The sequence below is a fragment of the Ipomoea nil genome, unplaced genomic scaffold, assembly GCF_001879475.1.
Source record: "Ipomoea nil cultivar Tokyo-kokei standard unplaced genomic scaffold, Asagao_1.1 scaffold2144, whole genome shotgun sequence".
NCBI lineage: Eukaryota > Viridiplantae > Streptophyta > Magnoliopsida > Solanales > Convolvulaceae > Ipomoea > Ipomoea nil.
This window is the reverse complement of record NW_017618572.1, coordinates 2,081,445-2,098,289: the sequence shown is the minus strand read 5'-3', so window position 1 is coordinate 2,098,289 and position 16,845 is coordinate 2,081,445. Positions and strand designations below refer to the sequence as shown.

The window sequence follows — 16,845 nt, the reverse complement described above, 5'->3', positions numbered from 1 at the left end:
TATTATTATTTAGAATAATTTAAATATCTAAAATCTAAATAAATTTAAAATTTTAATATAATGTATTAATATTGGGCACCTATTTTTTGCGCATCGCGTATAAAAAATACTAGTATATAAAATAATGTACTTTTAATAGTAAAATAATGTACTCTCGAATAATGTACTTTTAGTATATAAATAATGTACCTTTAGTATATTAAAAATGTACTTTTTGTTTATGGTCCACACAATTATGTGGACCATGGCCCAATGCAATAATGATTGATTGGAGGGTATCTCACGTTTCATTCCAATAGCTAAAAACTTAATGTGGAGGTTATCTGACATTCACTGAGAAAGTTACATAACCTGAACCAAACATGTGAATCTTATATTACCAAACAAACACCCTTTAAATATTTGACAGCAGCAAGTTAGGGAGTACAATACATTCTCCCTAAAAAATATGTTTACTAATTTAAAAAATTCTTATTTTTTTGAAGAAAAAAAATACTCATACATTTTTCTAATTAAAAAATAAAAAAATTTATTTTAAATAACAAGTTAGACATATTTTCTAAGTCGTTAAAAAAGAAAAATAGCTTGGGTGGGTCTACAATATACCTGCCTTCTAATATCAATTTTTTTTCTCAAGTTTCTCTTTTCTTTCATTTTCTATATTTTTCGCTTAAGGATTTCAATTCAACTTAATCTGATGGAAAACCAATCCTTGTCCCGATGAAGGCAAGGACGGGAATTTTTCCAGGGAACGGGACTGGGGAGAGTTTCCCAATCCCCACCCTGGCTTTTGACCCCAAATTCCCAATATATATATATCCTTCGCACTTAAGATCAAGTGCGAAGGAGAGTTCCCCTTGCGAAAGTGCCGATAAATGTGATCAATAACTCTTAAACTAAAATTTCTATACAAAAATGTGCACTTGAAAGGCTAAAAAATATGAATTTCAAGGCCAAAATTGTGAACTTAAAAGCATAAAGATATGCATTTGAAGGCCTAAATTATGAACTGGTCCATAATTGTGCACTTGAAGACACAAAATATGCACTTGAAGACACAAAAATGTGTACTTAGCCAAATTATGCAATTCCAGGGTGTTTGGTTGGAGGGAATTTAAATTCCATTCCCACTGAATTCCCACATAATTGCAAAGGCCATAAAATTCCTTAGTTTGGTTGGAAGGAATTGCAATTCCATGGATTTTAATTCCTGGGATTTTAGGAAGAAAAAAAGCTAGTGATGAGATAAAATTACCCATTCCTTTTTTTAATCGAAAATTAATACCACAACAACAATGGACATTTTGAACTTTATATTACTTATTCCCTTTCAATTTTCATGTATACCAAACATTAGAATTGAAATTCCAGTAATTCTATTCCTGTAAACCAAACACTGGAATTTAAATTTCCACTTTATTCCCAGTAATTCATCTCCCGTGAAATTGCAATTCCTTCACCACGTAATTCCCCCCTCCAACCAAACGCCCTGTTAAAGGCACAAAGATGTGCAATTGAAGTAATTTATGGTACCAAAATGGAAGTTATTCAACAAGTGTTATTGAAGCAATTACCCTTACAAATCGTTTGTAAATCTCACAAATTTCATTAGAAATTTAGTTATACATTGTTGAAAGGAATGCAAAATATATAATAAACACTGGTCCATAACTGTACATATGAAGACAAAAAAATGTGCACTTGAAGACCAAAATTATGCACTCGGAGGCACAAAAATGTGCAATCGAAGCAATTTATGGTACCAAAAAGGGAAGTTATTCAACTTAAGTGTTATTGAAGCAATTATCCTTACAAATTGTTTCTAATTCTCACAAATTTCATTAGAAATTTAGTCATACGTTATTGAAAAGAAGACAAAAGATATAATAAACATTGGCTCATAATTGTGCACTTGAAGGCACATAAATATAAACTTAAAGGTCAAAATTATGCACTCGAAGGCACAAAAATATGCACTCAGAGAAAATTATGCACTGAGACACTCGAAGAAGGGAAAATATGCACTAAAAAAAAGGACAATGTATACTAAAAGAAGGAAAATGTGCACTCGAAAAAAGAAAAATGTACATTCGAAGACAAAGAACATCTAAACTTACCTATTCAAAATTATAATAATGCCACCGCGTATTTTTTAAATTCTTCTTCATTCTAGACGGTTGATTTGGACTAGATCTATGGTTGAAATTTAACCTTTTTTTTTTTTTTTTTTTTTTTTTACCTAAAGCATTCATTCGCATATGATCTTCAATTCTATATATATTATACCTATTATATACTCCCTCTGTTCCATTTTATCTGTCTTACTATTCATTGGTCAAACAAACTTTTTCGTCTTTGTTTATTTTCTTTAGTATTTTTTTAAAATTTATTTTTAAATTTGCTTTTTTTTTTTTTTTTTTTTTTTTTTGTATTCATCTTTGTTTATTTTCTTTAGTATTTTTTAATTTATTTTTAAATTTAATTTATTTTTTTTGTATTCAATACTACTTTTAGTGTAGTTTCTAAATATATTAATTTCATATACAACAACTAAACTTAATATTATGAAAAAATTAAATTAAAAAAACTTCAGTCAAGTCTCGTTAATCGAACCAGACACATAAAATGAGACGGAATGAGTAATAAATATACTAATATTTATATGCACTAATATTTAATTTGGACTTTTGGTTCTATTTTTTTTTTTTTTTTAAAGTTACTATGTACGTATATTTAGTATTTTCGTTAATGACTAATCTTTAAGTATTGTTTAGTGTTTTAAATATTTTATATTAGTTGTATTTTGAGATGATTGAAAGTTAAGCTAATTAGACATTTAATATATAAATTTATAAATTAATGGTATAATTTAAATAAAATATTAGAATAAATTGCACTTTTGGTTCTGTGACTATTAGGGTACTGATAATTTGAGTACGTGACTTTCAAAACTCTCAATTTAGACATTTAACTATGCAATTATTAGCAGATTTGGTCCTGTCGGCCAAATTGTCAGCCAATTTTGACTGAAAAAACATAATTTGGTTCGAATTTATTTTTGATGAGAGCAAAACTGCCATTGCAAGTAAAATTAAAGTGGGGGGGGGGGGGGGGGGGGGAGGTGGGGAATCCTTCCGATTAACACAACGATTCCTGCAGCTCCTCGCCGTCGCGATTGAAGCCACCCGATTGGTCATGATCCAAATCTTGCTCACTTCTAAGGGGATCAGCTTAAACCCCATTACTTCCTTGTACTATGCCGCTCCCAGCTGTCTCCTTTTCCTCTCCATTCCATGGCTCCTCGTCGAGTTCCCCGTCCTGAGATAGAGTTTAAGTTTCCGATTCAATTTCACCGTTTTCGGGACCAATTCCCTCTGCACATTCGCCCTCAATCTCGCTGTTTTCCTACTCATCGGCAAGACTTCAATTCTGACAATGAATGTCGCCAACGTGGTCAAAGATTGGCTCCTAATCGCGTTCTCATGGTCCATAATCAAGGACACTGTAACTCTGGTCAATCTTCTCGGGTATGGATTGGCTTTCTTGGGAGTTGCGTTCTATAACAACTCAAAACTACAGGCATTGAAGGCGAAAGAAGCTCAGCAGCAGACTGACGAAGAAAGCGGGAAGCTATTGGGCGAGAGCGGCATCGGAGGCGATTATGTTTCACTTGCAATGACAGTTTTGCCCTCATCAAAATAAATTCAAACCAAATTATATTTTTCCGGCCAAAATTGGCCGGCAGGACCAAATCTGCTAATAATTGCATAGTTAAAGGTCTAAATTGAGAGTTTTGAAAGTCACGTACTCAAATTATCAGTCACAGGACCAAAAGTGCAATTTATTCTAAAATATTATTTTATAGTGTACTAAAAATTTGGAAGTGTATAAATTTTTTATTATTATTATTTTTTTTTAAAAAACCGGGCGGGTCCTTGAGAAATCCCCGTAGAAACGGGGATGGGATTAAGCTTGGAAAATAATTTTCCTTTAAATAAGAGAAATAAAAAACTAAAGCAAGAAAATCAGAGAAATAAGATAAACGAGCATGATCAATTGGCCAAAAAACATTAACAAGGCACAAGAATATTTATCATGACCAAGGAAACCAGAGGACTGAAACCACAAATTTCTATACAATCTGTTATTGAGGAATCAAAAACCAAATAACTTATGATAAGAATTAGGAAGAAGGTTTTCCCGGGGGAACTATAAAAAAGAATCATTGTATCAGTTAGCAAGACAGATTTTAACAGCCCGTTTAGTTCGCTGGAAAATATTTGATGGGAAATGGAATTCAAATTCCATGGAAAACAAATTACCAGGAAAATAGATTCCATTGTTTGATTGGTGGAAAAGAAATTACTGGGAATATGAATTCTATTGTTTGGTTGGATTTGGAATGGTAAAAAATTATGAATATAAAGATCAATATGCCCTTAACAATAATATATACATGTGTAATTAATAAACTTTGAGGAGGGTAAAATAGTCCAATATTGTAATACTTTCTTCCAAATCCTTTGAAAAACAAAATACCAATGTCTTGCTAGGATTTTGTTTTCCTTCAACTTTAGGAACTCAACTTCCCATGGAAAAGATTTTCCATCCAACCAAACAACATAAAACAACATTTTCCTACACTTTTAGGAAAACATTTTCCATGGAATTTGAAAGTCACGTACTCAAATTATCAGTACCCTAAGACACAGAGCAAAGGTAAAAGAACAAAGTTGTGAATTTAAAATATTAACCTAGGAATAGAAATCAAATTTATAACAAAATTCAAGAAACTAAAACCCAATAGTTTCTTATTAAGTAAAATTTGGAAAAATTCTTGTTTGTTATAAATATTTTCATTATGGCCATTAATCTTGAGTCTCTTCATTTGCCTTCCACTTATTACATTGTTTATGATTAAGGATATGAAAGGTTGTATGGATTCTTTATAAATTGATAGTGAAGGCTAATGAAATGATATGGTTGTTGTGCCCTACATTTGGTGTTCTTCTTCTTCTCCTTTTTCTCTCTTTATACATACACGCATATACATACATACATATCTCCAAGCTATTACCATGCAATCATCACGCGAGAACTAACGAGTTGATAGGCAGAATTACAACACGTTATCAGCACGAATTGCCAATATATTCCTCGATGAACGGTATGCTCGAACCTATTATAATACATGTTTTTAAACTAGGCAAGCATGTTCATAGGATTCATATAATACATGTTTTATATGGCACATGTTGATTCTACACCTCTTGATATGATTATGCAATGCATGATTGATATGATACATATTGATTCTAAATTTTGAAATATGAATTGCTCATACTAGTTCGTATATATATGATTGTGTAAATTCCTGAATATATATTTCCAATTTTATTTTTGATTCTTAAAATTGAAAGAAAAGCATGTGATATATATGTTTGTGTAAATAGATGGGGCTTTTCATATGAAGATGCAATGTATGTATACATATTATTTTCATTTCGCATACTTTGTATGTTATATACCCTATGTTGTCATGCATTATTATGCTTTTATGGTACGTCATTTGCATGTGATTAGCAATTCATTTTTGTGCCTGATTAGGCAATGAATGAATGGTTTTTAATTAAGATTGTTAAAGTTTATTTTGTGGAAGCTTAAGAGTGAGTAAGACTTTAAAACTTAGTTGATGACTTGGGAGCATCAATTCGGTGTATTGGAGAATGAAACACCACTCGTTACCTGTAGCGCGAGTTGATGCTATAAACACGAGTCGATGCTTGCTGCATCAATTTGGTGTTTTTGCACCGATTCGTGCCTTGTTGCTTGTAGCACGAGTTGATGGTATAAACACGAGTCGATGCTTGTTGCATCAATTTGGTGTTTGCCTCACCAATTCGTGTTGCACCATTTCAGTTTTTGTGTATATTCGAAAGATCAATTTGTTTTCTGATTTTATCTTTTGACTTCATCTCGGAAAGTTCATTTCGCATCTAGAAGATGTTAAATTCCTTATTTTGCTATAAACATGTGATATTATGAATGTATATGAGAACATATGATATATGTTTTGTAGATTACGTATTCAATTGTCAAATGTGATTTTATTGATCTCGCTCATGTCGATAGCAATTATTTCATTTGGGCTTTGGATATTGAAATATTTTTTTGGCATCCAAAGAATTGAGCCAAGCTTTTGTTGCTAAGTCACAGAGCACCGATGCCCAGAAGGCACAAGCTCTCATTTTCATATGTCACCACTTGAACCACCATCTTAAAAATGAGTATCTGATTGAAAAAGAACCCCTTGAATTAATGGAAGTCCCTGAAGGACTATTCCGACCAAAAGTCATCAAATGTTCTTCCCCAAGACACATTTTGACTAGTTTAATCTCATGTTTAATTTTAAGATTATAAGTCAGTGAGTGATTAACTATAGTTCAGTTATGCACAAAATAGTCTCAGAAGTGAAACTCTAAACAAGGAGTTTTAGAGAAATATTTAATTGAAAAGACATTGCCAACTTTTCATGCGAGTAATTTGTACTCCAGCAGTAGTATAACACAAAATTATGAGAAGTATCCTGAGCTGATTTGAGCACTCCTTGTGGCTAAGAAACATAACTAGTTGTTGATGAAGAATCAAAATGCATGTCTGGTTGATTTTGCACAGGTGCCTGAAGCACATAATGTTACCTAGTTGAGTAACTTCATAAGGGGTTGTGGTCGAGATTATAACCAGTGTGGTATGAGTTTCGAGCTCAGAATAAGAAATAAAGTGATCAAGATATTCAAGGACGACCAAACTTATCGAGGCAAAATCTTAGCCAGAAGCATATTTGCTAACAATGTGGGTCTGAAGGGCATTGATCCCTACGTGCCGCACACCAAAGCATTTGGTCATCAGAGAATGAACATCATCTTGATGATTCTAGCTAATTTGCCTGAAGCAAATATTGCGATAAATTGTGATAATGAAATGATAAGGTATTGATGAAAAAATGATTGGTGTCATGATAATATTTTTGAACAATGCATGAAAATATATTCATGGCAAAAAAAAAAAGTAGTTTATGCCTGAAGCATGAAGTATCCGAGTAGTTAGCTCATTCTTGAAGCATCCGAGAAGTTAGCTTATGCTTGAAGCATCTGAGAAGTTAGTTTATGCCTGAAGCATTCGAAAAGTAAATTCATGACCGCAATATTCGAAAAGTTAAGTTATTTTTGGACGCAAATTATTATGAGGGCAAAGTGATTTTACTACTTGGATTAACTATCCGAAATTTACTATTCGAGAAGTTTACTTCTCAGAGTTACTTCTCTTAATTTGCATGCTTATTTACTCAATTTTGTTCTCATGCATGCAACATGACTCTCGTATGCAATTGACCGGTTGCTAATTCAAAATTGAATTATTATTTGTTCCATAAATCCTATATCAATCCCGGAAGGATTGCTATTATCAACAAATTATGATAATCATCTTTTGACTAAATTTAAGATGTCAACATGACAAATCCCTCTCCGATTATGGCTTAGCGCAATTCTGTGTTGTTTAAGGAGTGGTATACTCCTTTATAAGAATGATCCTTGACTTATGCCTTACATGATATGATTGATTTAGATGTTATTAATTTGAAAGATAGAAGAAAATGATATCATATCAGTTTGCCCGAAGCAAACGAAGGAATAAATCATTTCATATTAGTTTGCCCGAAGCAAATGGGGGAGTGAATTATATCATGTGAATTTGCACAAAGCAATTCCCAAACCAGTGAGTGAACTAATGTAAAGTTGAGGATAAGGATTTTTGGGAGATCTTGAAGATCTATTTTATTTGACAAGCTTCACAGCTTCCCTATGATTGTTGTGTACCCTTATAATATCATTTGATATGTATGCTTTCATATCTGATTATATATTTTCTTGTTGGGAACATCAGTTTTATATGCTATTGTGGTTATCACAATCTCACCTACTGCATATCATAATTATTCCCCTAGAACCTAGTACGTGGTATAAAACCAAACATTTCCCATCTGCGTTTTATTCACAGTGTGCAGTCTTTTTCCTATATCACCACCATAGCGTACCTTTGTGGGCATGTATATGTTGATTATAAACCTCCGTCTGTTATTTAAATTCTTAGAGTCCATGATACGGGATCAATATATAATTAGGTACGCTGATTGCACACTTTATGAAAATCATTTCACGGCATTAGGGGGAGATAAGATCTCAAATTTTATAGAATGCCGAGAAATTCTATGAATGATTGATCTTCAATATTTAAATCCACGTACTAGGTAGACTGAACTAGAAGTTCAGAAGAAGTAAACTGAACTAGAAGTTCAGAAGATAATTAATCTGCCAATATATATATTGATCATAAAAGGAGTGACTAGGTCCTACATATTTTCCCCAACTTGGACCATATGTATCTACCAATGCTCCTTGACGCCAGAAGTGTGGAGACATGTTGGTATAATCCGCGGAAAGCTAAATCTAGTAGAAAATGGTGTCATTCTTGAAATCTCTTAAAGAAGTATGTCCTGCAGATATTCGTCCAGAAGACATTCGTCCGGAAGGCGAAAAACCCCAGTAAAATTATAGGTGCACCCAAAATCATAATACTGGGATGCGGAACGACCAGATAAAAATATCTTTGGGAAATGTCTAGAGTCTGGTTGAATTAGAAATTGCATTATTTTATATATATGGGAGAAATTTATGAAAAATGTTATAGTTATCGACAACAAAATTGCCTTTACAAATTGTTCTCGTTATATGAGAATCTGGATCCAGAGCTAGGTACCAGTTGTGCCTTGGTATTTTTTATGTATAACGGAGCAATTAAGGCATGTACAGCTCAGCTCGCTAAAACTGTATTCTCTTTATAACACGTACACCATTTAATGTTAACCCTGTAGGTTACAAATGGGTGTTTGTACGAAAGAGAAATACAAACAATATGGTGGTATGATATAAAGCGAGACTGGTAGCTTAAGGGTTTACGCAGAGACCCTGAATTAATTTTGATCAAATATTCTCTCCCACAACATATGGCATTACGTTCCGCAAATTAACATTATTGGCAGTGAATTATAAATTTAGATATGCAGTTGATGAGTGTCATGACCGCAAACTTACCGGTCGTTAGACGCTAATATTTATTTGTAAATCCCTGATGGATTCAAAACTTTTGAAATAAGGAAAGTGAAAAATGGCAACGCGTATCATTAAACTACTAAAGTCTTTGTATGACTTGAATATTATTGACTGAGTGTTTTCCTCCCGAAGAAGGAATATGCAAATATGTACCATTATGTGTTTGTTAAAGAATTGCTAATGGAGTTATTTGTTTATTATCTCAGTCGGTAATGATGATTTAAATGTTATTGAAACACATAGAGAGCTTGGTGATATCAGCTCATGCCGAAAGACGAAGTTTTGAAATAAAAGACTTGGAAATCCAAGTATTGTCTCGACCTGAAGATCGAGCTTCTCCTTGAAGAAGTTTTATACACCAGTTAGCCTACTTGAAAAATATCTTGAAGATGTTTTATATAGACAAGTATTATTTACTTATCACATAAACGGTTGTCCAATAATCTCTTGAAGTAGATAAATGACCATTTAGACTCGAAGATTATAATGAGGATATTTAGGGACTGGAAGTCCATTACTTCATTGCTATTGGAGCACTATTATTGAACTAGAAGTTCCATAATCGCATCAGGCCTGATATTGAATTTGCGATGAAATTGCTAGCAACATTTAGTGTTCCCCCTACAATGAAAATTGTAAATGATATTTAACATATCCTCCAGCACCTTCGAGGTACAAAGTTTTTGACGTTTATGTGAGAAACCCATATGTGGTTTTGATGGGCAACTTGGGCACTGGTTCTTTTATTTGATCCATATGATGCCAAGTCCAAAACTGGTTATGCTATATTTTTACCCCCAATGTCCCATATGAGGACAAATAAGATTGTGTTGCACAAGCAAGTAATAGTTTTGTTAAGGAGAACCTTACAAAACATGTTGCACCTAAATCCTTCTACACACATGAACTCAAGAAGAGTTGTAAAATTTTGTTGAGAATGTTTTCCCCACTGGACAATCTTGCAGATATGTTCACTAAGTCTTGCCTACATCCACTTTTGAGTAATATGTTTATAAAATTGGGATGCGTAGGCTTAGAAGATTGTTATCTTCAGGGGGAGCGATAACCCCTAGCTGTGTTAGAATGGACAATCTAGAGGACTTTTGATATCCTGAAGATTATGCTACGAAAGCATATGGTTGTACTCTTTTTCCCTTAGCTAGGTTTTTCCCACAGGGTTTTCTTAGCTAAGGTTTTTAATGAGGCAACCGATGTTGGTGCACTTGAGTGGATAGTCCTGAAGACCCTTGAAATCTTGAAGATTATGCCCAGAAGGCTTATGGTTGTACTCTTTTCCTTGGCTAAGTTTTTTCCCACTGGGTTTTTCTTAGGCTAAGGTTTTTAATGAGGCTACCGGTGCAACACAATAGTTTAACATACTTTGTGTACTCTTTTCCTCATCTAGTTTTTCCCACTGGGTTTTCTAGCGAGGTTTTTTAACGAGGCATGAGTGTGGTAAGATAATGGCCAAGGGGGAGTGTTATAAATATTTTCATTATGGCCATTAATCTTGAATCTCTTCATTTGCCTTCCACTTATTACATTGTTTATGATTAAGGATATTAAAGGTTGTATGGATTCTTTATAAATTGATAGTGAAGGCTAATGAAATGATATGGTTGTTGTGCCCTACATTTGGTGTTCTTCTTCTTCTCCTTTTTCTCTCTTTATACATACACGCATATACATACATACATATCTCCAAGCTATTACCGTGCAATCATCACGCGAGAACTAACGAGTTGATAGGCAGAATTACAACATTGTTGAGCTTAGATCTTCAGTAACATGGATAATAAGTATCAGATTTCATTATCAACTTCACCTTAGCCACATCTAATACAAAACTATGAGTAACCGAACTTATCATTATGTAAGCCACACTGCTTTTGCCGGTAAAACAACATCAAACGATGCAATAGTATTGAGGTAAATAGAAATGAAACCTTTCTCAAATTCATCAAAGTAGCCGAGCTTACTGTGAAGTGATTCTGCAAACTGAATTAGTTGTTGCTTCTCTAAACGCTGCAAACGAAACAAGAGAGTGTTTTATGTGTAGTAATTACACCATACTATAGCTGCTTTCTTTTGAATATTACTGTTTTACCACATGTGACATAAATCTTGAACTTTTCATATTCATTGTTTTTTGACAAGTGTACAATTAAAAATAGAAGAAAAGATAAGAAACAGCATACAAAATTAGCGATGTCAACATCGAATCCTAGTTTAAATTCCAGCTCTTAAACTTAGAAAAATGGAATATGTCTGAACTATGTTTGGCCTATTGCAAGGCAATGGAAAATTTAACCCAAAACCTCACCCACCAAGTTTATCCGTTTGAAAATCACATTTCCTGAATCCTGGCAATTTTATATTTAAACTACATTTGCAGGAAGGAAATAAAACTTAACTACTTATGACTTACACCAGTTGGAGACTGAAGGTGGCATTCACGACAATTTGACACCATATTCAGAACTTCCTCAAATTTGGTAATTCAGGTTTTGATTGGTGTTGACGAAGACAGTCTCAAGAGCCCCAGCATTCCACAGAGCACTTTGCTTTGCCGAAATGGAGAAATTGCTGTGGTGTCTAAGAGCATGATCCTGAGACTTGAAGTCAGTAATATAGTTTAATAATGAGTTAATACCCAAAATCGTCATCGACTATAGTGGTTTTTCTCAATTTCGTCCTAAACGACTTTGGTGACCTAATATCATCCCAGACTTTTGTGTTTTGCGCAATTTTGTCCCAGACTTTTATGCTTTTGCTCAATTTAGTCCATCATTTGTTATTCTGTCCATTTGGTGTTAAATAAATAGACAATTAAGTAATTTTAATATTGGCATCTCTTTACTCATAAACATGTGAACTGCGAAATCCTTTTTTTTTTTTACGAATTACTCCTAAAACTGCCAATATAAAATTTGATTTGCAGGTCCGGGAGTAATTCTTGGTGTAATTCGTACAAGACAGAGGAATTTCGCACTTCACAAGTTGAAAGTAAAGAAAGATCAATATTGACATTACTGAATTGTCCCTTTATTTAACACCAATTTGACGGAATAACAAATGGAGGACGAAATTGAGCGAAACACAAAAGTCTGGGACGCTATTAGGTCACCAAAGTCGTTTAGGACGAAATTGAGAAAAACCACTATAGTCGAGGACGATTTTAGGTATTAACTCGTTTAATAATCAACAAACTCGGAACATACAAGAGTGATCAATAAAGCAAGTGAAGGGGTTGGTCATCTCACCAAATTGGCAGGAAAAGGTTGCTCTACAGCCGCATGAGAAATTGACTGAATAGCTGCTTTAGAAGAAGCCAATTGATCGAAAATTTGAACCTTAATTCAAAAATATAATCTTTCCAAGTTACCAATGTGCTTTAGTGTCCAGAAGTTTGTTTCCTTCAATTCTTTTACTCCGAAAACCTCTCAAGTTAATCGATAGATAAAGGAAAACGGGAAAAAGTGCAGTGAAACAGTAATGAACAGAAGAGATGCATCTTTATTACCTCAAATCAAGGAGGAAATTAGGCATGGGCAAGGAAGAAAACAGGAGAAAGTAAACATATGCAAACAACAACTTTACTAAACAGCCAGAACTTTAATGCTGGTGATAGCCTAACTGTCAAAAAAATGTCAAGGTGCAAGCACCGCAGGATAAGATACCAAAAAAGGGCCTGAAAATTTCAGTGTTAAACAACCATTGGCCGTTTATATTATACATAGATACATTCAGACTGGATACCAGGTTATATAACAATTAATTTTGTTCAACAGATTACAACTACAAGCTTAACATGATGCAGATTAATGACTAGAATAGAGAACCAATATAATGGGAGATTATTTGCTCAGCACAAGGTACACAATTTGGCAGAAATGATGATCCCCTTAAGTCTGCATATTGTGCACATAGCTGGTCATCATTTCTAGCAGAAAGAAAATGAGATCAACGCAATACATAGATTTAAAGAATAACATCAGTATGGAGTTTATGAATATAAAGCAAAATCATTCATGATAGGAAAAATCCTGTATCAATCAAAGAGTGTGAAGAAGTGAAAAACTAAAAAAGAGTTCTCAAGTCAATAATCAGATTCAAGTAAAATCAGGGCAAGATAACTGTAAATATAATTGCATATGCACAGGCGCAGAACCACGAGGTGTTATTTAGCAGTTATCTACATAGCTGGAAAAACAATACGAAAAACTTCTATTATGTATGTTTTACAGCCAAAGCATTTGATTCCAGATTCCAGCAGAACTAATACGAACTAAGTAACTAAAAGCATTTATTTCATATTTATGAGGGCTAATCCTTCAACCTTTTATGTTTCTGATGCCTCTGGCAGAGACCCCTAGCAAGAAAAGTCAGTTGATGACTTATCGTGGAAGTTCACATACTTGGCATATGGTAGCATGCTTGTCATTGACAAAAGTGCATTTATCACATTCCCAGTTGTCTGAAGCATCACCCCTGCACATGGTGCACACAGTAGCAGAGCTTGGATTCAAATAGGTGCACAGATCACATGCCCAACTTCCTAAATCACCATTCTTAGGATTGGTAGTTGCTACTCCTGTTGCAGAAGTCCTCTGTCTTTTCTCAACTGCAACAATGCTGCTGCTCCCTGCTAATGGTGTATTTCTAGAGCTTGAAACATCACCAGACCCAGCTACTGGTGCATTTTGCAAACTTGCCCGATTGTTGCTGCCCAGTCCCAGTGCTGGTGGATTCTTCAAGACTTCTGATGTAACGCTGCCGAGTGGCAAAGCACTTTCTGAGCTTTCCCTGAATCTTTTTTCAACCCCATAGGTGCTCCCAGCTCTTGGCGCATTCACGGAGTGTGCTTTGCTGGTGCTCCCAGTCAGCCATGCTGCATGCCAGTCAGCCCTTTCTCTATGTTCAATGCCTATCCCATTGCCAGCACCAGGCACTGGTCCATTTCCCAGGCCATGAATGTTGCCACCAACTGGACCATTTACCAATGGCAATGCATTTGCCAAGTTTGTCCTCTGCCTTGGTTCAACTCCAACACCATTGACAGTCCCAGCTACTAGTCCACCAGCCACACCTGTTACGTACCCAGTTGCAACTGGTAAAGTGTTTCCCAAATTCAGCCTCTGCCCTGGTTCAACCCCTACCCTATTGCCACCCACTGCTACTGATCCATTTCCTGTGTCGCCTTCTAAGTTGGTTGTTGTAAACACTACCTTTGACCTCCGTCTTTCTGGATACTGAGCCACCACCATTGTGTTAGCATTTCGCAGAGCAGCAGCTGTCAAGTTGGGCAACGGTCTTGTGCCTGCTGTGTTGTTTCCAGCCACGGGTAAATTTCTTTGTGTTTCCATCCTGATGCCACGACCTGCTAGTAAATTTCTCCCTCCAGCTACCCTGTTGCGACGAAAAACTGATGAATAATTCGTCTTCGGGTTTGGTGCTGCATTGCTACTGCCAGGCATATTTTTGGAGTCATGAGGAGCCCCATGTGAATCTACATCCTCGAGACCATTCTCTAATGCACTAACCAAATTCTCAAAGTAGTTCTTGGTCACAGTTGTTAAACCGTTAAGCTTTATACGAAAATCACAGAAATTAGGGGAATTAGCTTCCTCCGGACTAAGGTAGATCTCAAGTTCCTTCTCAGCACATTGATGAAGCCTCTCCAAACCCTCTTCAGCCTGGCCCTGCAAGTACTCAAAGAACTGCCTTTTTGTGTGCTCCTCCTCGGGCAAGTAAAACCCATAAGCATAAGTCCACTTGAGCACTCTTCTGCATTCAACAATCTGTTTCCAAGCTTCCACTATGAACTTCAGTTGGGACTCTGGAAGGGACTGGAAGTCGCTGAGCTTCCCCACGTTCACACACTCCATTTCTTTCAAGTCCTCCATGGCTTTCTTCTTGGACTTCTCATTAGCAGCCCACCTCTCGTAGTAATGCGTGTACCTCTCTATAGACATCTTCGCCATTTTCTTCTGCCTCTCAGTTTCACTCCCAGGCTTGTATCTGTTACAGGGATTGTAGCCGTGAACCGACCACTCACTCAAGCACAGCCAGCAGAACTGAAAGTTGCAAGGCGCCTTGCACGTCATCCTCATACACCCTTCCCCCTTCTCAATCGGCCGTTTACACTTTGGACACGGCTTCGTGTACGCCAAAATCCAGTTGGTGTTCTCCGATTCCGCGTTGTTCTTCAGAATCCATTTCTTCACGGTCTCGCAATCCACCGGGCGGTGCGCTTCTTCCGTGCAATTCCAGCAGAAGAAGCTGCCGCAGTCGCAGAGGACGTCGGAATTCTCGCTCCCGATTTCGAAGTTGATCGCGAATTCGCAACCGGGGGCGACGCACCACTTGATTTTCCGATTCTCCTCGACGTAAGATCGGAAGAGAAAGCGTAAGTATTTCCTCTTATCCTCCTCCGACGCTAAACGCTCAATTGCGTCAAGATTAACGGCGATTTTGCAAGACGGGTCGGGGCACCGGAGGTTCAGGCAACCCGGCCCGTCCGCGACGGCGGTGCCGATGTAGCTACACCAACAATCAACACAAAAAGGGTGGCCACACGAGGCGGCGTAAACATTACCGGGAGAGTGATCATCGAAACAAATTCCGCAGCTGATTTCTCCACAATCCTCGATTCTTTTCTCCACACTCTGAGACGAAATCAGGCCCACCTCTTTCCGAACCCTTTCCTCGTCCGCGAACCACTCCTCGTGCACTCTGTTAACGCTCCAATTGTAGCGGCGGAGAAGAGCGGAGGCCTCCGCCTTGGACACCGAGAGAACGGCGGTGACTTGGGCTACATCGTCCTCCATGAGACGCCGGATTTCGTCCCCCGTCAAGATTGTGAAATTACTCTCCTCGCCATGATCATCATCGCCGATGAAATCAGGATCCCCCTCCACATCGCCATCGCTCCCGGAGTCTTCGTGGGTAACGTCGCCGTCACCGTCGCTGCCGCCGTAGAAATCATCGTCGCCCGGCGAGCCCGTCTCATCATATAAGCCATCGTCGGAGTCCATAGTGTTAGTAGTAGAGTAGAATTTGTGTGGGGTCACAACAATGGAAGGGCAACACACCGAGAGAGAGAGAGAGATAGAAAATTAATAAAAACCCTATGAAGGGTTTGTTGGATTAGAGTGGACTTTTATGTCAGCATAACTACAAACGCACTTCGTGCAAAGCAAGGAATTCGAATTTATAATTAAAATTAATCGGAAATTCAATGAGTCTTAATTGGTAAGGAATTGGAAATTTTACAAGAGATAAAATTATAATTTATACCTCTCACAAATATGTTAATTATCAATGTCATTTCTGAATTATTAGTGGTACAAGTGTTGTCTTTTAATTTTTAAAACATGATATATATTGTCATTCTCTTGAATTATTAGTGGTGTAAATATCTATCCGTCGTTTTTCCTGTTTGAAGACCACAATTTTTTTTCTTTCATTTTTTTTTTCGTTTGTTCTCCTTTTGCCGACAAAAATGTTTCTCATTCTTCCTATTAGGGGAGGGGCCAATATATGTTACGTTTTGAAAAATGAGAGGAAACATTTACACCACTAATAATTCAGGGGTAACATTGATAATTATCATATTTGTGAGGGTATAAATTATAATTTTTTATTTTACAAGTTTAGGAGCATTTAAAAAAGT

The 16,845-nt window shown here is 36.1% G+C and overlaps 1 protein-coding gene across 1 annotated transcript; it reads right to left on the bottom strand.

The window, feature by feature from the left end:
- Positions 1 to 13,299: 13,299 nt before the first annotated feature.
- Positions 13,300 to 16,306, bottom strand: LOC109148832 (probable E3 ubiquitin-protein ligase ARI7). Its single transcript, XM_019296575.1, has one exon. The coding sequence runs from the start codon at positions 16,205 to 16,207 to the stop codon at positions 13,568 to 13,570; it is 2,640 nt and encodes an 879-aa protein (XP_019152120.1). The 5' UTR covers positions 16,208 to 16,306; the 3' UTR covers positions 13,300 to 13,567.
- Between the last annotated feature and the right edge of the window lie 539 nt (positions 16,307 to 16,845).

Bases quoted from the DNA above. Each gene is read 5' to 3' on its own strand.
- LOC109148832 (XM_019296575.1), bottom strand. From the start codon at position 16,207: ATGGACTCCGACGATGGCTTATATGATGAGACGGGCTCGCCGGGCGAC.